Here is an 18,450-nt window from a genome sequence, read left to right as displayed (position 1 = left end):
GGTTTGTTGTTATGGCGTTTGCTGAGTGTAGCCTATAGCAGGGCTTCCCAAACTTTTTTGCTCGCGACCCCTTTCAAACTTCTGAAGTTTTCCGCGACCCTTCACGTTTGAATTGATTAGCAGTGCGAAATATACATTAGTCATTAGTGACATTTATTGAGATGCAAAGACTGAATTCAAGCAACCAGAACTCAGAGCCTACTTACTACTTTACACACGTCTACACTGTAAAAAATCTTTTCTAATTATAAGTCAGTGAGACAATTGAGACTAATAGTTAGTCTTCCAACGAAAAGTATGGCTTATAGTTAGTCTCAATTGTCTCACTGACTTATAATTAGAAAAGATTTTTTACAGTGTAGGCTACTGGAAACAAAAAAGCACACACATTTATTCAGTGATTGGTGCGACTGCTTTCTGCTACAAAGCAAGTCCAGCCGTGGCTCAATATCTGTTAATGCTGGTCTCAAGGCGGTTTCAATGTTGATTAGGCTGGAACGATATTTTCTTTTGATTCTATTTTGTACTTCGTGTAAAATTGGTATACGCTCTGCGACCCCTGAAGTTCGTTACGCGACCCCTTGCGGGGTCGCGACCCCCAGTGCAGAATAATCTCACACCCGCTGGGAAGCCCTGGCCTGTAGGATAGGCTCAGGCTAAAATTGACATTTTGTGTTGGTTCAAAATGAAGGTTTTTTGGCTGTTTTTTTGTTTTTTTGAAAAAATGTAAGAAAAATGGTTGTTTAAAAGTTGAAGCATTTGGTGTGAGAATTCCAGACACAAGAATTTGCTCATAATACTGCATTACCGTATGTTCTTTTATCCTACATCTTGGTGGATACAAAAACTCAGTGGTAACCGGGCTTGTTTAGTAGCAAATTTAAATTGAAAATGCTACTTTGCATTATTTAAGATAGGCGTTCGGATAGGCCTACAGCCCCTTAAGCGACAGCATACAGCTAAGCATATCAAGAGAGATGTTCTCATTCCATTATTGTTGGGCAGTTTGTGAGAACTGGGGTTCAATAGTGTTACTGTGCTATAGAGCCTAAGCATAGAAAAAGTGCAGCCAAAAAGCTACCAAAGTAGCCAGGCTCAACAATTTCAATTGCAGAACTGTTTATTAAAGCAGGAAAGATTGTAAGTATGAGTGCAATTCGCCATGCTTTGGCGAGGCTGGACACCCGTCTTCAGTCTAAGATGTCTGAGAAACTAAAGCAAAGATGGAATCACCCAGCTGGTAAGTTGCTTTCCAGCACCTCAAACTATAAGTGAGGGACTTTCCTCAATCCACCAATAAAGATTATGATACAAAGCCTATAATAGACCAGACTGGAAAGTTTGCTAAGTGCGCCAGAGTGTAAAATGTGGTAGCAGGACACACTAAATTCATTAACTTGCACGCCAATATCTTTATCTTCTCGACGACTGATAAATAATAAATAAACAATGAATTGAAACATCAATGCGCGCCATTTAAGTCTTTGCACTCATGATTTCTTGTCGAAAATTGCTGCGCTTTTCAGTCTGACGTGGAAATTAACAGTAATGGCGCGTATAATTAGCTAAATTGTTCCATCTTGTTGCACAGCATGGGGATTTCTCACCCAAAAAACTTTCCTATCTGGAGCATAGGCTAGTATATTAACAAACTTGAAACCAGCAGCTGATCATGCTACAAGATTTGCCTTGAATGCTAAGTTTAGTTGTGATTAACGGCAAAGTATTTTTTTTGTTTCACCAGGGTTAAAAACAATTCATTTTTGGGCACCAGCATTTAAGTGGGTAAGTGAAATACTAATTGTTTATCCATTTTCGGGTCTAATGCAAAAGTGCACAACATGTGTTGTATTAGAATGCTAGACCTTGACTGTGCAAATCGTGATGACATTTGGCCCCGAATTTAAAGTGGGGTTCATTGTATTGCATATTTTTTGCCATTAACTGTGCGGAATGAAAGCTGGGATGCTAACAATTGTAGTTGTAGCACAATAAAGCACATTCTCAGGAACAATTAACAAGCAGTTATGTGGCCTCAATAAGTACTTTTGTAGAGGCCTAATAACTTATTAGTCCATTTTCATGCTAAGTTATTTGTATACAGAGCAATTACAAGTTGCTTAGTATTGGATAGTGTTATAAATTATATACAATCATTAGAGAACGGGTTGCAATTAGAATTCTGAACTTACAGAAATGTCACTGTTACGTTTCTGTACATGTCACTTACAGAAATTTCATTACAGAATCAGTATAGTTACCAGCATACTGATATACAGAACTACATTAACAGGCTCTAGTTATTGCTGGACTCTCTGATTACTTCAGACCTCCTGATAAGCTGAGCCTTAACCAGTCCGCCTCACTCACAGCAACCGGTTTTATATGGTCCCGCTACTCGCTTGTCATTACTCCCAAGAACTGGCTTCTCTTCTCGGTTAACATTGGTCTTGGTACTACCGGTGCTTTCCAAGTTTATAGGATTTTAAGGTGCTTTTGCTGAGCAGTTTTCTCAATGCTTTCTTGCAGAGATTTTTTGAATCTTAGTTATACAAGTTTTAGCAGCTTTTATTGTAAACTTAATTCTTTAATCACCAAATGCCCATTTAAAAAGTTATTGTTGATGTTCTATGCATTACATAAAATTTACAGGTTTTGTTCAAACACCCCATAGTGTCTGAAAAAAACTGAAATTGTTAGTTTTTGATTTCTGAGTTCTTACTTTACAGATATCGTCAAACATTGAAGCAAGAAAATGTTGCATGAACTTTCCATGTCCACCGTGCACTGAAATATGAGATTGTTCTTTGTTCCAATGATACACAATTTTTGTTGCTGTCTCAGTGTTACTAGTCTGTTTTCAGAAGTACACACATTTTTTCTGCGATGTATATTTGTGCTTTTGCTGATTTCATATAACGTAACTGATAAGAATGCACACGAATACACATGCATGATGGCCATGGTTAAAACGATCAGCTTAAAAGCTGAATGACAGAAGGAAAATTCAATACAAACTGATCGGGAGAGTTGCATGAAGTAACCGGTAAAGTCCATAAAATAGACTATATAATGGTGGTGGCTTAGAACTGGTTTAAAATCAGAATAGAAACAGGCCATCGACCGAAAACGAGTGAAAATTCTTCGTTGCAAACACCTTTCATTTTGCTGAGTCGAATGCATAAAACATAGCCACAATGAATACTGCCATAAGTACCTAACAAAATGGGGAAGTGCGTCAACAAAGTTCACAAGACATAATAAAGGGAGGGTTGAAAGAAAACGACAACTGAGAAAAATTTGCACAATAGCGATCGCCGCAATTCCGATAAAAGTAATGACAGCAGAGAACCAACAACTCCTTTGCTATAACTACGCCATTTGAGGCAGAATTATCCTCATAGCGCACGCCTAAAATTGGATATTCAACGACTAGAGTAGTTAACACTGCCCCATACCTACAGAAGAAATATGATCTGATGCACGGTGGTCATTTTAACTACAAATGAAAAAAGCTTCTTATAAATACATACAAACACACGCACATTTGTCGATAACAATAATAGTAATGAAAAAAAGTAAAACACCACAAAAAGCAAACTTAGGGGTTTCTGATAAAATCATCTCACAAGGTCACTGAGATACTATCTCACCAAATCAATCATGAGATCCTGCTTTATCATTAGACAAAGAAATCTTGGAAAACGATGCAGTTTTTGACAATTTGTGTCCGTTATTCGCAATGAGATAACTTTACACTGGAGATTCCGCCATGACAGTGAAAGCTCTTTCACTGTACGAACTTTGTTTCCAAAGTTATCACGAAATCTTCGATAGCGGTTAATATGGCTGGCAGGTCCTATTCGGTTTCGGAGGATTTACCCCCAACCTCCACATTCATTGGAACGAGTCTGTGTCGGTAAGTCGGACCGTTCGCAGAATTACCGCGAACGCATTTTGTTTGCGCAGCTAAAATGGCCTGAAACATGACGAAAGTCGAGTTAAAAAAAATAGCAACGATTCGACTGCAGTGTAAGTGTCATAGCTTCGACAGTTTTCGCAAAGTGCCGAGCAGGTATTAAAAATTCATATTTTAAGGAAAAAAGTTAAATGCAGGCAAAAGATTTAAACCGCAACAAGATCTAAATTATTAGGACAGATTGAAAATTGTGAAGCGGTGTCACCTTGTTGTAGTTGGCGTCTTCAGCAACAGAGCGCTGCATACTGATCAACTTTGGGCCCTTTTTCATGACTTGTTTCGCTTTTCGCCAAGTCGCCGTTAAGTCCTGTCTCCATTGCGTGAATTCTGGCTCGGTCTGACCAGGAAATTAATTAAATTGGGAAATTTTTTAATTAAATTGCAAACAATTTCTTTTCCACAAGTAAACGTTGTCCATGAATCAATGAGCCGCCTTCACCAACCAGTTTTTTTATCACTTTTAAAGAGCACAGCTGCGTCATAGTCGCAAATATTTACATTTATTATTGAACTGGCTATCTTTGTATGAAATTCCATTTTAGAAGGCAAGCAAACGAGATCTAGCAAAAAACGGCATAGTTTTACGTGGGGAATCCCCTTTCATGATACCTCACCTCGCACCGAATGACGATGTCGCGATTGTTGTCTCTTGAGGTGATGAAGAGACAATACTTCATCCCTTTCGCCTGGCCTTCTTTCACGTCGGTCACAGATTCGAAAACAACCAGGTTTTTCTTATCAAACAACGATAAATTACTCCGGGTCAAACACTTTGACATTGTTGCAACATATGAACGTTTTATAAAATTGTCTCAACCATGTGGAGTATGAGAAATGTATGTCAATATAATGATGGTGGATGAACTGTATTATCCAATCTCAAACTCTGTGCCCTTTTAATTACTAAAACAAATTGTACCGAGTACGGACACTTTTACCCTGAGCCAATTAGATTTTTCAAACAAAAACCCAAGAATTGCAGTAAAATGTTAGAATTCAAAAAAAAAAAACTTCTACGACAAAAAACTCAACTACATACGAACTAACAGCAATAATAATACATTGACTAGTATGATCATTGATCACTACTTGTGCTAACGATTGATAAGTTGTTGGAAGGAAATAACTTACGGAACCCTCCTGGTCTTTCCATTCGAGACGGTTGGGGTAGAGGTAAAAATATCGCTTCTGCCAATTCGTGATTGTGAGGTGGCCGCCTTGCTTGTACATAATACCATGAAGCACACAATCTCCGTCGAGGTTTTCTGCGAAGAACGGTGCCGATAACTTGTGTTAATGAAGTGTTACCAATCATTTTATACAAGGCAAGTTATCACTGCTGTTAAAATAAAGCTACAAAGAACAGCTGCAGTAGATGTAGGGTAGCATCAATGCAGTGATTTCGAAAAATGTTGAAATCAGTGTCGAAAGTCTTACCAGCTTGAAGCATCTTGTTCTTTGCTTTCTTCTTGTACTCAGCTTTGTTAGTCTCATGGTTCACGTTGTCAAACACTGTGTCTAAAAAATACAACTAACACCTGTGAGAAGTGTTGCCCTTAGCATAAATCAGTATTAATATACATTGCAAGGTGAATAAATAACATGTGGCAATTTGTGTGGAAACCATGTTTTAAAATGATAACTGTTTTATGATTACAATATGTTAAATTGTTGCTTTTGTTCACCGCATAAAAGTAATACATGACAATACACAATATCGTACAACATCTAACGAAAAGCAACAAATACATCCTCTATAGATCAATCCATCGTGCATGTTTAATAATAAGTACAAAAATATGTTTAGTGACGATTTTCCTTCTACTTTTACTGACCACAGATCTCCTTCTGCCACCGCGAGGAGACAATGAGGTCAAAATCTTTGTAAAGTTCTTGATCTGCGTCGGTTAGTTTGATGCCTTTCGTTTCATCATCATCAAAATTCCCGATATCGAAAGCGTCGGCAGCATTAACTTCACCACGAGGGGGCACCAGTGGTGGAAAATACTATGAGAGAACAATATGAAGTCGGTAAGATAAAAATTTTGCAACTAACATAAATAACAAAGAACAGTTATAATAGCATCGAGGGTATATCTTGACAACTGATCATGAAATGGCCAAGCAAAGGCGACCAAACATCTTTGTGTTGTTCTAGACAGTGGAAAATACCTTTTGTCGGAGAACCTGATCCCAGTCCACATCTTTAAAGAATGGGTCCTCTTTCACCTCCTCTCCCCTGAAAGATAAATATGTCTCGTCAGAAATATGAACAAAATCTCAAAAGTTTTTATTTCGGTTTTAGTTGTACAGGACGTTTCAAGTGGCCACAGCAAATACGAAGTAGTTTCGTAGTAGTAGTAGTTTAAATAGTTTCTCATTGGTTAAAAACTGAAGTCCTTTGCTGATTTTCCAACAAAACATTTTCTTAGCTAGTTGCATTAGAAGTAAGGCAAGTGCAACATAGACAGATCTTCTACTAGAAGTTCCACGCCGCAGGGAGTCATTGCACAGACCAAACAAATTGCACTCAGCAAATGAGAGCAAAGATTACCAAGACAAGATTTCCCATCAAAGCAACCTCAGTAATTAATCCACAGCTTGCACAACCAGTGCAATGTATAAAGTGAAAGTTTGCTTACGTGAAGGTGAAGGGAACCGTTATATGTTAATCAAATTTAATCTCAGCCAAAGTTTTAAATTGGCACTATTAGACAGAGAATGTTTTGTTAGAAGTTAGATTGCTTTTTGAATGACAGAGAACTGAGTTTAAAATGAGTTTTTACAGTCAGCACAACTCAAAAGTTATATTTTACGTGCAAGTAGCATTACTTTAATTTTTGGAGATAACTGGTGCTACTTCACTCACCCACGACCCCGACATCCCAGTCTTTCTCGCGGTTCTTTCCTCAACAAACTTTGCAGGAAAGCCGTCGCCTCCCTTGAAAAACTATCAGGCATTTTCACTTCCTGCAAAGTACAAAGATTGCTGAACTACTTGCTGATGTTGCTTCGAAAACTTTACCGAGGTGTATCAGACACTTTGGTAGTTTTATCAAGTTTTGCTTGAATTTGAACACAGACAAAAATCTGGTAAAATTACATCAGTAAAATACACATCCACTTTCCAGTCAGCCCCAAAACACAATCAATATAGTTTTTAAACACACTTGAAAGAACCAAGGTCAATAAATAACATGGGACGTATGTTTTACAGTAAAATAAAAACCAACAATCAAAATGGACAAGTCAATTGAAACCACTTACCACAGTGAGTGTCATTTTGTCTATCTCGGCTTTGTCTTTCGTTTTTGAGGTTCGGAACGGCGAATGGCCCCGTAATAATTTATATAAAGTGCATCCGTAAGAGAACCAATCGGCGCCAGTGTCGTAAGATTTCCCTCGTGTGAGCACTTCAGGGGCAATGTAGCCGTGTGTGCCGCTGCACGGGAATAAAATCAGATAAATTATTCATAAATCGCCTCTATGTCTCCTCAACCCACAATTAGGGGGAAACTTCTTTTAAATAATAGATACTGCATCCCAATCTAAAATTCAATATGTGTATGATGTATCTAAATATGGTATATTTGTTATAGTGAGATCTTATGATCCATTATCAACATATCGGGGCATGATTTATAAACATTTTTTAACAAAGTTAGCCCAGATTTCATCTGGATTTACCAACAAACCTAAATGAGAGCTATTTATGGTAGTTAAAGGCATTTAAAACTAAAACAAACACAGCAGAAAGTGCCCTAAGAGCAGGTCTGAACTATGTAAACAAATAAAAACTACGTCAAAGGCTCACACGCTGGCGTGGGGCTTCTTTATAGAAAGATCGCACGCAAGACCCAAATCGGATATCTTTGTGTGACCTTTCTCGTCTAGAAGGATATTTGCCGGCTGAGGAAGTGAAAAGCAAATTAAGGATCAATAGATTGGAAATTGATAAAATGATTTATGGATTTATTCCGAGAGGGTCCTTCAATAATCACACTGTGCAATACCTTACAATGCTTAAATAGTACTGGTATATGTCAAACACTGTGCGTACTATAAAAAACATTGATTCTTTATCCGTACAATAATACAATCAAGATAATTGGTAAAAGTTAGCTTGTCAAAGCTGTCCGGTATAAAACGGGGAGGGGGACAATGATTAAAATTAAACGAACAGAGAACAAGAAAAATCAATAAAAGCAGATTTCAAAGCTGATGAAACAGGTTGAGGAACTGCTGCTAAATTTTCAGCTTTCGATTCTCATGTCACTGCTGATCAGAAATTATTACGATGAACAAAATAAACCAATCAAATATGTCTGCAATTATTTCTGGGAACGACTAAACTAAATAAAATCTCGTCTCTAAGGACTATTTGAGAAAACTTGACAAAACTTAGTTGAATTTAACAAAAATTTCGAGCGATTCAATAATTATTATTTTTTGAACAAGTCCAAGTAAAAAAATAATACATGCGCCAAAAAAATCATATCAAACACACTTATTACAACTTGTTTTTGTCACATTTGGAATAGAATAAATCCCAAAGTGTTCCGACAACTCATGATTTGCAAGTTGCAAGTGAAATTGACGCCTAAACTTTGCCGGTGCATTTAACTTGGATGCAGTAAATTTGTCAAAGAAGTTTGAGTTACCAAAATTTTTTTCTGAGAATTGCTGCATTATACCTTTAAGTCTCGGTAGACTATTCCACGGGAATGCATGTGGTCGATGCCCAACAGAATTTCACAGGCGTAAAATCGAACCTCGTTTTCGGTGAAAGTTCCCCGCTGTGTGAGCTGATAATGTAGGTCACCACCTGAAAAGTCATCTTTTTAAAACTGACACCTTTTGAGTGACGTAGTACATTAATACGCTACAATACAGAATAGCGTCATGAGCAATGTGGTGCCATAAATATATATATGCAGAAGAAATAGAACACATTGGTATGCTGTGTTATGGCCAAGCAAAGTGCTATTGTCACAAATATTGATGTGGTCTGTGTAGAAGGTACAAAATTTGAGTATGGCTTGTCACCATAAGAATGTCTTTTCCCAATAAAGTATAAAATTGAAGACGGGAAGCTCTTTTGTCTGTAGACTGTATCTAACATTCTGTCACATTAAAATGACAGCAGTACCAAAATAGCAATGAAACACATACAAGTGTTATTAAATGGCTGGTAAGATCTCTTAAAAATGACACCGGGACAGTAAATGCAACCATGAGCAATTTTGTGGCCAATTGTGACAACATAATGACTTTCAAAACAGAATGACATAATATTTTGAGCTACTACAACCTTGGGATTTCTTTAAAGACCTGAACACTGCTTTTAAGCTTTGGCAGCACCACGAAAAACACTTGGAGACATTAATTAAGTTGAAATGTGTTGCAGAAAGACACAATAAAATTTGTACCATTTCATAACTGAATTGAAAAGATGCGCCTGCAAAAGTTATATGAAAATTAAGCACACAATATGGGAGCAGGCTAGTCCAACCAAGTTATGTTTAATTGCGATGTGTTTTAGGAAAAACTACTTGCGATAAACATAACAACGCATAGCAACATACAAACACTAAATGCAAATCGTCTTTATCTTATAGTACAGTAGAGCGAAGTTGAAAGCTAGCACTGGTAGGGTTTCAGGCTTGTCAGACTACCTGTAAGTTTTATCATAAATATGTTGTCAGTTGGCAAAAGGGTAACCTCAAGATTTTGTTGTGGTGGAATTCTTATGAACTAGAGTTTCTTTCCTAAATTACGTCACTGCCTTTATTACCAATATTATGCCGAAAATAAACTTTATGACAATTTCTAATTGCCCAGAAAATAAGCCAAAAACACGTGACCAACTTAGCAGAATGAAAAATACATGCAAAACGCCAACTATAAAAACCAAACAAATATGGCACCAAACGTGAAGAGATTCATTCTGCAAATAATAATCTATGGTTTGCATTTTCTAATTTTTGAGGGATAATGCACTTAACAAAAGCTCCAAAAACGTTGAACTCGATAAAACACTCACCGATCATCAAGTCAAGCACCAAATGCAACCTCTCAGGGGATTGGAAGGCGTATGATATGCAGACCACAAACGGTGAATCAACCTACAATATATGGAAAATAGGTTAAAAGGATACATTGACAGGATTAAGTTTGTAAGATTGTTGCAGGTGGCAAGAACAATTCTATTAATATCTACAGAACATGTTAAGTTCTTGGATAATTGACTATTATTGAACCAGTAGCAATTGACATAACTCCAGTCGCAAAGACTGTGGTTGAGAGCGACATTAAAGATCAACACATACCGGAGACGCATATGATAAGTTAAGCTTGGGAGATGATTCAGAGTTGGCATAAGCAATCCTATCTGATTCAATTAACCCCAATGAATTAAAAAGGCGCTTGCAGTTTAGACACCTCTGGCAACGTTGAGTGTGTTGTAAAAAGAATTACAGCCTTCACCCACTCCAAGTAAAGGTTAATTTGCTTCGAAATCAACTGCTGAGCGTTCCCAGTGTTCATGAGTGTTCCTAGTGGTGTTAAACGTCTATAAATGCACTCAACGACCAGGAAAGAATGTTCTGTCTTGTTCTACTTTCCTTCAACCAAAAGTTCTATATATATGTCATGTCAAGCCGTAAGCATTAACTGGGGTCAAAGGTCATTTTATAAAGTGAATTTCTTTTAAAACCTCAGGTTGTTTAAACGCATTCAGGATGACAATACTAGCAAAGTTTTCAAAACAGGGTTTAAAGTGAGTTGACATCACAGAATCTGTCGTGCAGTTTAAAACGCCTGCGGGCATTTTACCAGCGCTGAAATCAATACGAATGTTGGAAGTCCTGCCCAGAACACACGGTGAAATGTGCTGTTCTACTGCAGGCGACAAATCTCGCTTTTTCTCTTTTATAAGCGCGAAGGCAAAAAGTAAATGGAGAAAGTTATCATACAAGCGCCGCTTTACAATAAATAAACACGCAATAAATTACGGGTACTAGACGACCTGATAAAAACACACCTTCTAGTAACGATTGGGTTACTCACATAACGCAATTCGGCGAGCCTCGCAGCATTGCGAAAGCGCGATCATATGATGAACCAACGCGGTTCGTATTTCATATCTTACAAAACTTTATAACTGAGTAAAAAAATCATAAAGAATGAAAAGCGGGCTTCTATCGTTTGCCAAACATGGACGGTAGTTATTCAACATCCTACAACCGACGTATTTCACGGCAAGGTTCAAAGAACGCAGTCATGCGTAAAGCCGTCAATGTATTGGGTTTGGTCGAGACAAACCCCATTATTATAAAAACCACAGTATGCGAAAGTTTTACGACGCTTCGATCGATCGAGGCCAGTTTAATTTGATTGACGGTTTAGATGTACTTGTTGGCAGTAGATTTTAACGCACTTGCGTGTATACTGTAAACACCAACGCTGGCGGTTTAAGCTACAACTTGCCTGCTGTGCTAATTTCACTCTTACTCAAGGCACGATGGCCTTGTGATAAAGATAACGACAGTGCAGCAAAATGGTTTCGGTATTTACCGTGTCCATACAGCGTAAAGCCTGACTTATATCAATAGATATGTTCGCGATCGACACTGATACCAACAGCTACAATTCTACAGCTCGGGGCCCGCTGTGGTCATACCAGTGACTTATTTAACTTACTACGTTTACATGAGGTTATAAGGAAATTTCTGAAAATTTTAGTCTTGAAATTGGGTGATGCAACTTTACCGCTTTTACGTGTTTATAAATTAACGGTCAACAACGTATTCGCATCACCCGTGTGGTTGTAGCTATGTTCAACTTGTGCGGACATGGCCTTTGGTAGATGATTTAACGATTGAAAAAGATTTCTAGGCAGCGAAATAGACGCACGCCGCTGCAAAAACTCTATCTTGGCAAGTCTTTCTAAGGAGAAGCGTCAAAAACAACTTTAAAAAGGGTCAACAATATTTTGCACACAGCACAGCTGTAGCGCATCGCTAAGCACTGTAAAGCATATTTGTTGCCAACACAGAACGTATAAGAGGCTTCACTAAAGATGGAACAAGTGCTGGAAACTCACCATTTGCAACATGTGACGTTCATTTAATGATAACGACTCGCCTTGCTTCATCTTTATGCGTTTCTTGTCCAGACATTTCATGGCGTACCTGCAAGAATAAAGTCATGCAGTCATGAATAAAGTCAAAATAAAGTCATGAATAAAGTCATGTAAAAGTTGGAATATTGGCATGTGTTGGAAAATACAAAGGATCACCAACATTACTACAGACAGGTTTTTGTGTTTTGAAAGGCCCTTGGCATTGCATTCGCGTACAAAGCAGTTTCTTCAAGGCTACACGCACCAAACACACCGTCTATGACGTCAAAAAAGCAGTATACCAACACGTTTCTAACGCGTCGAAGAATGCGTTTTTCCTCCAAATGTGAAGCCGAAAATAAAGTAAAGTTATAATTAATTCGTTGCGCGGTGAGATCGTTGTAAATGCGGCGGATGTGAATTCTACAAGAGTGGGTGTGATCTACTACCATTTCCACTGTTCCATATTACGACGTCAGATGAACAATGAAAAGACCGGATGGTATTTCTAGTAATGTCTGAAGCAGTTTGCAAGCATTCTTGGATAGAACCTAAGTTTAACAGCGGTTTGTAGCAATAGCTCCAACAGACATCGATGTGTTGATAGGACGCCTTTCAAAACTATTTATTTCTAAGACAAAGACAATTCAAACCAGAAGGTTATCCCATGTAGCGCAACCAAGTGTGGTATGACTAGATTGACTACTCACATAATCCCGGTGTCGGCTTTGCGGCAGCCAAAAACTTCTCCAAATCCGCCTCTACCGATTATTCTGTGAAGACTGAAGTCGTTCATCGTCAACTGAAAGGAAAACGATTTAAAATGTGGACCAAGAAAACGCAGAAGCTTAGTGGCAAAGAAATCGTACTTACTTGCAATAAGAAAGCAAGTTATGAAGATACCTTCAACCTATATATGTTTACTGCAACTAATTTTTGGGACACACTGGGTTAATTAATCGGTGGCATGGTTTCGATAAATTACAGTGAATTACTTCAAGGATATAAAGACAAGATTTCAAATCAGCAACAAACCAATCAAGAATGATTACTGTCATCAATGTTAACAATCATATGCGTGATACCATCAAGGATATAGTTGAAAACAGTCAATTCGGCTGCACTGGCAAATACTGTGTATTATCCACCATGAAAAGATTTACCAATCATAGGAATCAAGTGCAAAATAAGGTATCGCCAATTGCAATGGGAGCAAGTACAACTTGACTAAAGACATATTACTATGCCTAATCTGGCAGAAAATTTCCATTTGCTAAATGGGTCACAGGGAAGTGAGCTACATGGGGATAAATGTCATTGACCTTGCTGTAGAAGCTCTTACGAGACTTTATCGAGTTGACATTTAAAAATTGATACTGAAACGGCCACTTACATGCAAGCTGAGTTCCACGCTCTTCCACTGCAGGTAGCGAGTGAACTTGTCGCTGAAATTTGAGAGAATTTTAACATTGACGTAGAATTTAACAAATAGCATGACCTTTTCATAAACTGGTGTATCATTGATTACTGAATCATGATCATATGAATATGAAATGGGGCTTTATACTGGAACATAATTATTGATAATCATAATTAAAGTGTTCTGGAGATCACTGTGAATCCATATTTTCTATTGATTAACGTTAATTCATATGAGAGCAACCAATCCAAAGCACATTTGAACCCGATGAACCTTTCAAAGGGTTCATTATGCACAGATAAGGATGTCAGATATCTGTCCAGCAAATGAATAATTAATGCACTAGCAGGTTATTGACAAAGAATTTTTGGACCTCGTACGTCCACACACGTGAAATTGGTGGACCCGCTTGGACAACTTGGATCATTATGAACAGCTTTAAGTGATATGATGCTTGTAATCATGAAATACTCAAATGCATCACGAAATCCTAGCAGGAATAATGCGTGATAGATATAAACAAAACCTTACTTGATGAAACAAGTTAAATGTAAGCTTATATTTCTGATACAATAGTCTCACCTTTCGAGGAAAGTGTTAAAAAAATTCTTTTTTAAACTGGAACGTATCTCTTTGTCACAGACCTACACAAACAAAGTATTTTTGATGCTAGCGTTGCCGTTACAACTGTTAATGTTTTAAGTAGCATCGCAGTTAAAATTTACAAGGTTTGCAACAACTGGTTATGCACAAACATTTTACAAAGATCACTTATTTTTTCTTAATAACATCCAAAATACCTGAAAGAGATCTGATGGAAACTGTTTTTGGTTTAATTTTAATTTGATTTGATCCACGGTCCCTTTAGATAATTCCTGGAATTAAGAAACAAACATTCTTTAAATACTTTTAATTAGAATCAAGTCCTATTCATACCAACACCATGTTTTTTGAAAGGGATAAATTAAACAACGCAAAAATAATGCATTGAAAATTTTACGGCTAAAATTCTACCAAAATAGAACAAACTTCCACAGTGCGAATATTCATAATTATCACAGACCATGGTGTTGACCATTCAGACCATTACCACATGGGTTGTTAATGGAAAAGAGAAAAAATGTAAAAATTGCTGATAAAACTACACTACAAACATCCTATCGCTTAGATATATAAAGTACAGCAGAAACATAGTGTTGAAATGATTTGTAAAAAACAGAAAATGTCTCAATAATTTTTCAAAAAAATACAGACATGATTTATACCTAGTTACCACTACCGACTGAGTGGATTAATATTTTTATATTCACTCAGCCAGTGCCCCAATCAGCCAAAGTATATGCCATTAAATCCATCCCACCAATTATAATCAATAAAGTGGTTGAGCCAAGATAACAATTAGCCGGGTAATACAGAGGACATAACGAAGGTCAAAGAGTGAAAGAAATTGTATAATACAGCAAATGTTAAATGAGTTCATGCCAAGGTGAATCCCCACCAATGCACAAGTGGATGCAGAATGCTGGTTGGGCCTGGCCTTTGACACTGGGCTGATTTTTGTCCATTATTCATTGATTTCACTTGTAAGGGAAAAAAGCAAAATATTGATTGAAGTTTGAGAAATTTGATGTGTAGCGGTATTAGACCATGTAAATATGATTGAAAAAATCTTGTGCTTAATATTAAAACAAAATTTATGGGCTGCTTTTAACATATCTTTGTTTAAAGATGATTTTATTGGGTTGCTGTAAAAAATAATTGTCAATGTCAGTATTCAACAGTCAGGTAAATGACCCTGTATGTTCTTTGTGAAAACCCACAGGAAAAACAGTGACCATTGATTAAGGTGGTCTAACAATGAATCTTTCATCCAATAAGTTTGGACAAAACAAACCCATAACATATTATTTACGTATCCATCAGCTAAGCTAAATACAATTATTGATTGTTAATAAAGCAGTAGGTCTAGTAAATACATAGAGCACAAAACATAATTAAACATGAAAGTCCTAGCACACAAGTGCAAAAAAGCAACTTCTTACAGCTGACTTTCTCTGAAGAAGATCCTTCATGATGAAACGATCGTACATCATCTTCGCTTGAACTTCGCGATCCTCCTCCAAGTCCATTGTTTGATAGTTGAAGATCTGTTCAAGCAAAGAGTAAGGAAGTTGCCTCTCAGTTAGTTGGAGCTCACTCAAAAGATGAGAAGTTAAATCTTTATGTTACCAATGAGACTAAACATATTTACTGTAACATGCCCATTAACATTGGAGAGGTTTTTAATAATTGTGTCATGAAAAGTTAATTCTTTGAACGCACAAATCAATATGACACCAACTGGTACGAGTTAAAAAAAAACTAAACATGTATAGGTTTCAAATATCTAATTAAAACCTTACTTCTTCATAAAGTAATAGCTGTGGTATTGGTTCTTCAGATTGTGTGCAAAATTCTTTAAACAATCGATAACCTGCAAAAAACTTAGAGGTTCTGGAAAGTAGAAATACTTTGGTAATCCAATTATTCACCCAAGTATTCTACAGTAACCAGATTAACTAGGCATTGAAGTCGTAATAAACTAAACCACTTGAATGTTTCAAAACACAATGTTACAAGCTCGTAAGGAAAGTTACTAAAAAGGTCGATATGTTTTGTTTTAATCACACAAAGACATTTAAACAAATTACATATAATAGATGAGGAGTCCATCGCTCTAATCAGATTACAAACAACAACTCTCTTACAGGCTTTTAAGTCATGGTTGACCGATTTATGTTATACCATGCAACGCACACTTCAACTCAGTGATTCTATTTTAAACTACAAGTTGCCACAAGGCAGTTGTATCCTGCCGTTACACTACCACAAAACCACAACACACTTGTGACAAAATAAAGAAATTACATTTATGAAGGACACCTTTCATTAAACATGAAGTGGATGAAGCAAAATGTTATAAAAATTGAATAATTAGGCCTATATAAGATATATAGATAAAACTTTATTCAGATACAACTTCCACGACCAATTTATAATATGTTTAAGACTATTATGTAAACAACACATTGTATTGTACAGTCAATTTAAAATCCAACAAGAACATTCAACAATTGTTTTTTCAAACCGCTTACCAATTTCTTGGTCAAATATCTCGTCAAAATTGATTTTTCCCCTCTCCGATAGATATTTCATCATCAAGCAGCGAATACTGTGACAAAAATTAATATTTACTGAAGGTGTAAGCTGAGTTGTATCACTCGTGTAGGTAAATATTTGAAACATGACAAACACGTATCATAATGGATCTCTCTTGTGTGCTGCTCAAGTTGGAAGGATATACGTCAAAAATCATAAATCTATCACCACAATGCTTTAAAAATATAGCATAGAGTTTACGAGGTATTTTCCCAAATCTAATTTTATTTTCATCAACTTATACAGTTACTTAAACACATCTCCTGTATGTGTTCAACTCTTACCACAATTATTTTAATACTACACACATGTATGTAGTATATAAATCCACGTAGGCACCATTGGGTAGAAGAGGTGTTAAACACCTGGACTTTTGGCTAAACTGCTGCCTGATCTAGTCTAAGCACAACTGTTCGATTTCTTTTTAGTGGATTTGCTTTGAAAGGTGAATAAACTAATGACAGTGCATTGTATCTTACATCTAGAATAAAAAGAGTGCACAAATCTGTGTCTGTGGGGAACGTTTTGAACACTTTTTCTAATTAAAACACATATCACTTATGTAATCAAAAGCGTGTAACACAGTAGTGCACGTACAAACTTGAATAAAAATTATATATCGGCAGCCTTCTGTTACGGTCACGAATAACGATGGTGCAAAAGTACAACTTCACAGGAGATAGTTTTAAGGATTTTAGTCCGAAGTTGATCTTTCTACTAATGTTTTATGACTAAGTTACACTTCCATAGTAATTGTAAAAATGGTGGGGATGTGTGTCGATACTTAATTGAATTTTACATATAATCTACTGTATACATACGTATATATATAAGCTATATATATGATACATTTATTGAGCATTGCCATCATTGCTATTTTGATGTAACATTCCTAATGCTTTTGTCTATCAAACTTTGAAAAAAAAACTAAATTTAATTTCAAATAACTTGTAACAAACAACAAGTCTACGTCAAACAAAACTAAGAATAATTACTTTTTAAAGCCTGGCACAAAACATGCCGCATGTTGTCCACATGATAATTACCATATATATTTATGTTCAAAATTAATGAAATGATCCACAGCAGATGACATCACAAACACATAATATCACTTTTTACCTCGGATCTGGAAGCGGCATCTTTTTAAGGGCTCTTGTAGCGGGGGCTCCTTTGCTCTTTTCCATGGCCATCAGGTAGCTGACATCGGCCAGGACCGCCTCCAAATCTGCCATGGCTTAGTCGGTTCCTCGTTCCTTATCACGACAGAGGACAGATTATTATGGACAGAGAATTTACAGTAAGTGGTATAGTCTTGATAAGATCATCAGTGACTAGCAGCTCTCATCCATTCAAAGCAATTCACCACCTTACATGTCACAGAAGAACCTACAATGCCGTAAATCCTTGATAGACAAGTTTTTAAACAGTTATATAACTGTTATAGTTTGATTTTTCATTTCCAGTTAAGTTAAAACTGCAGTTACATGAACCACACCCACCAGTTCATCTAACAGAAAAATCTCAACGATGAGCCCTGCAATGGAACAGTTTAGGAATAAATTGGTTAAAGTGACCTCAGTTAATTTGCTTCCAAAATAAGCAAGCTTCATTGTAGCATGTGATGGCTTAATATACAGCCTGCAAGCGGCACATAATAAATGGCAGGTCAGAGAGTAATTTACAAAAAGACAATTTGCAGGAAAAGTCCATTAACATGAATTCATTTCT

The 18,450-nt window shown here is 36.8% G+C and overlaps 2 protein-coding genes across 2 annotated transcripts; one reads left to right on the top strand and one right to left on the bottom strand.

The window, feature by feature from the left end:
* Positions 1-646: 646 nt before the first annotated feature.
* LOC143470746 (uncharacterized) lies at positions 647-2,887 on the top strand. The gene is made up of 4 exons (XM_076969019.1): positions 647-1,240; positions 1,745-1,785; positions 2,294-2,490; positions 2,730-2,887. The coding sequence occupies exons 1-4, from the start codon at positions 1,147-1,149 to the stop codon at positions 2,764-2,766; spliced, it is 369 nt and encodes a 122-aa protein (XP_076825134.1). The 5' UTR covers positions 647-1,146; the 3' UTR covers positions 2,767-2,887.
* On the bottom strand, positions 2,873-18,145 carry LOC143470744 (beta-adrenergic receptor kinase 1-like). The gene is made up of 21 exons (XM_076969018.1): positions 17,842-18,145; positions 16,656-16,732; positions 15,924-15,994; positions 15,564-15,668; positions 14,322-14,396; positions 14,104-14,165; positions 13,495-13,546; positions 12,812-12,903; positions 12,084-12,171; positions 10,023-10,104; positions 8,674-8,804; positions 7,794-7,888; positions 7,247-7,421; positions 6,849-6,949; positions 6,152-6,218; positions 5,815-5,986; positions 5,417-5,497; positions 5,111-5,244; positions 4,594-4,713; positions 4,185-4,316; positions 2,873-3,979 (listed from the first exon to the last, which is right to left on the bottom strand). Exons 1-21 carry the CDS (start codon positions 17,952-17,954, stop codon positions 3,860-3,862), a joined length of 2,145 nt encoding a protein of 714 aa, XP_076825133.1. The 5' UTR covers positions 17,955-18,145; the 3' UTR covers positions 2,873-3,859.
* Positions 18,146-18,450: the final 305 nt, after the last annotated feature.

The sequence above is a fragment of the Clavelina lepadiformis genome, chromosome 9 (genome assembly GCF_947623445.1).
Source record: "Clavelina lepadiformis chromosome 9, kaClaLepa1.1, whole genome shotgun sequence".
Lineage (NCBI taxonomy): Eukaryota > Metazoa > Chordata > Ascidiacea > Aplousobranchia > Clavelinidae > Clavelina > Clavelina lepadiformis.
Note: the sequence above shows the minus strand (reverse complement) of the source record. Positions and strands in the feature narration are given on the sequence as shown.

What these genes read in the sequence shown, in the direction of transcription:
- LOC143470746 (XM_076969019.1), top strand. Translation starts at nt 1,147, where the DNA reads ATGAGTGCAATTCGCCATGCTTTGGCGAGGCTGGACACCCGTCTTCAG. An exon ending in AAGATGGAATCACCCAGCTG is followed by an intron (nt 1,241 to 1,744) that starts GTAAGTTGCTTT and finishes TTGTTTCACCAG; the next exon opens with GGTTAAAAACAATTCATTTT. An exon ending in CAAGTTTATAGGATTTTAAG is followed by an intron (nt 2,491 to 2,729) that starts GTGCTTTTGCTG and finishes CTTACTTTACAG; the next exon opens with ATATCGTCAAACATTGAAGC.
- LOC143470744 (XM_076969018.1), bottom strand. Translation starts at nt 17,954, where the DNA reads ATGGCAGATTTGGAGGCGGTCCTGGCCGATGTCAGCTACCTGATGGCC. An exon ending in ACAAAATGACACTCACTGTG is followed by an intron (nt 6,950 to 7,246) that starts GTAAGTGGTTTC and finishes TGTACTTTGCAG; the next exon opens with GAAGTGAAAATGCCTGATAG. An exon ending in GTGGCAGAAGGAGATCTGTG is followed by an intron (nt 5,498 to 5,814) that starts GTCAGTAAAAGT and finishes TGTATTTTTTAG; the next exon opens with ACACAGTGTTTGACAACGTG.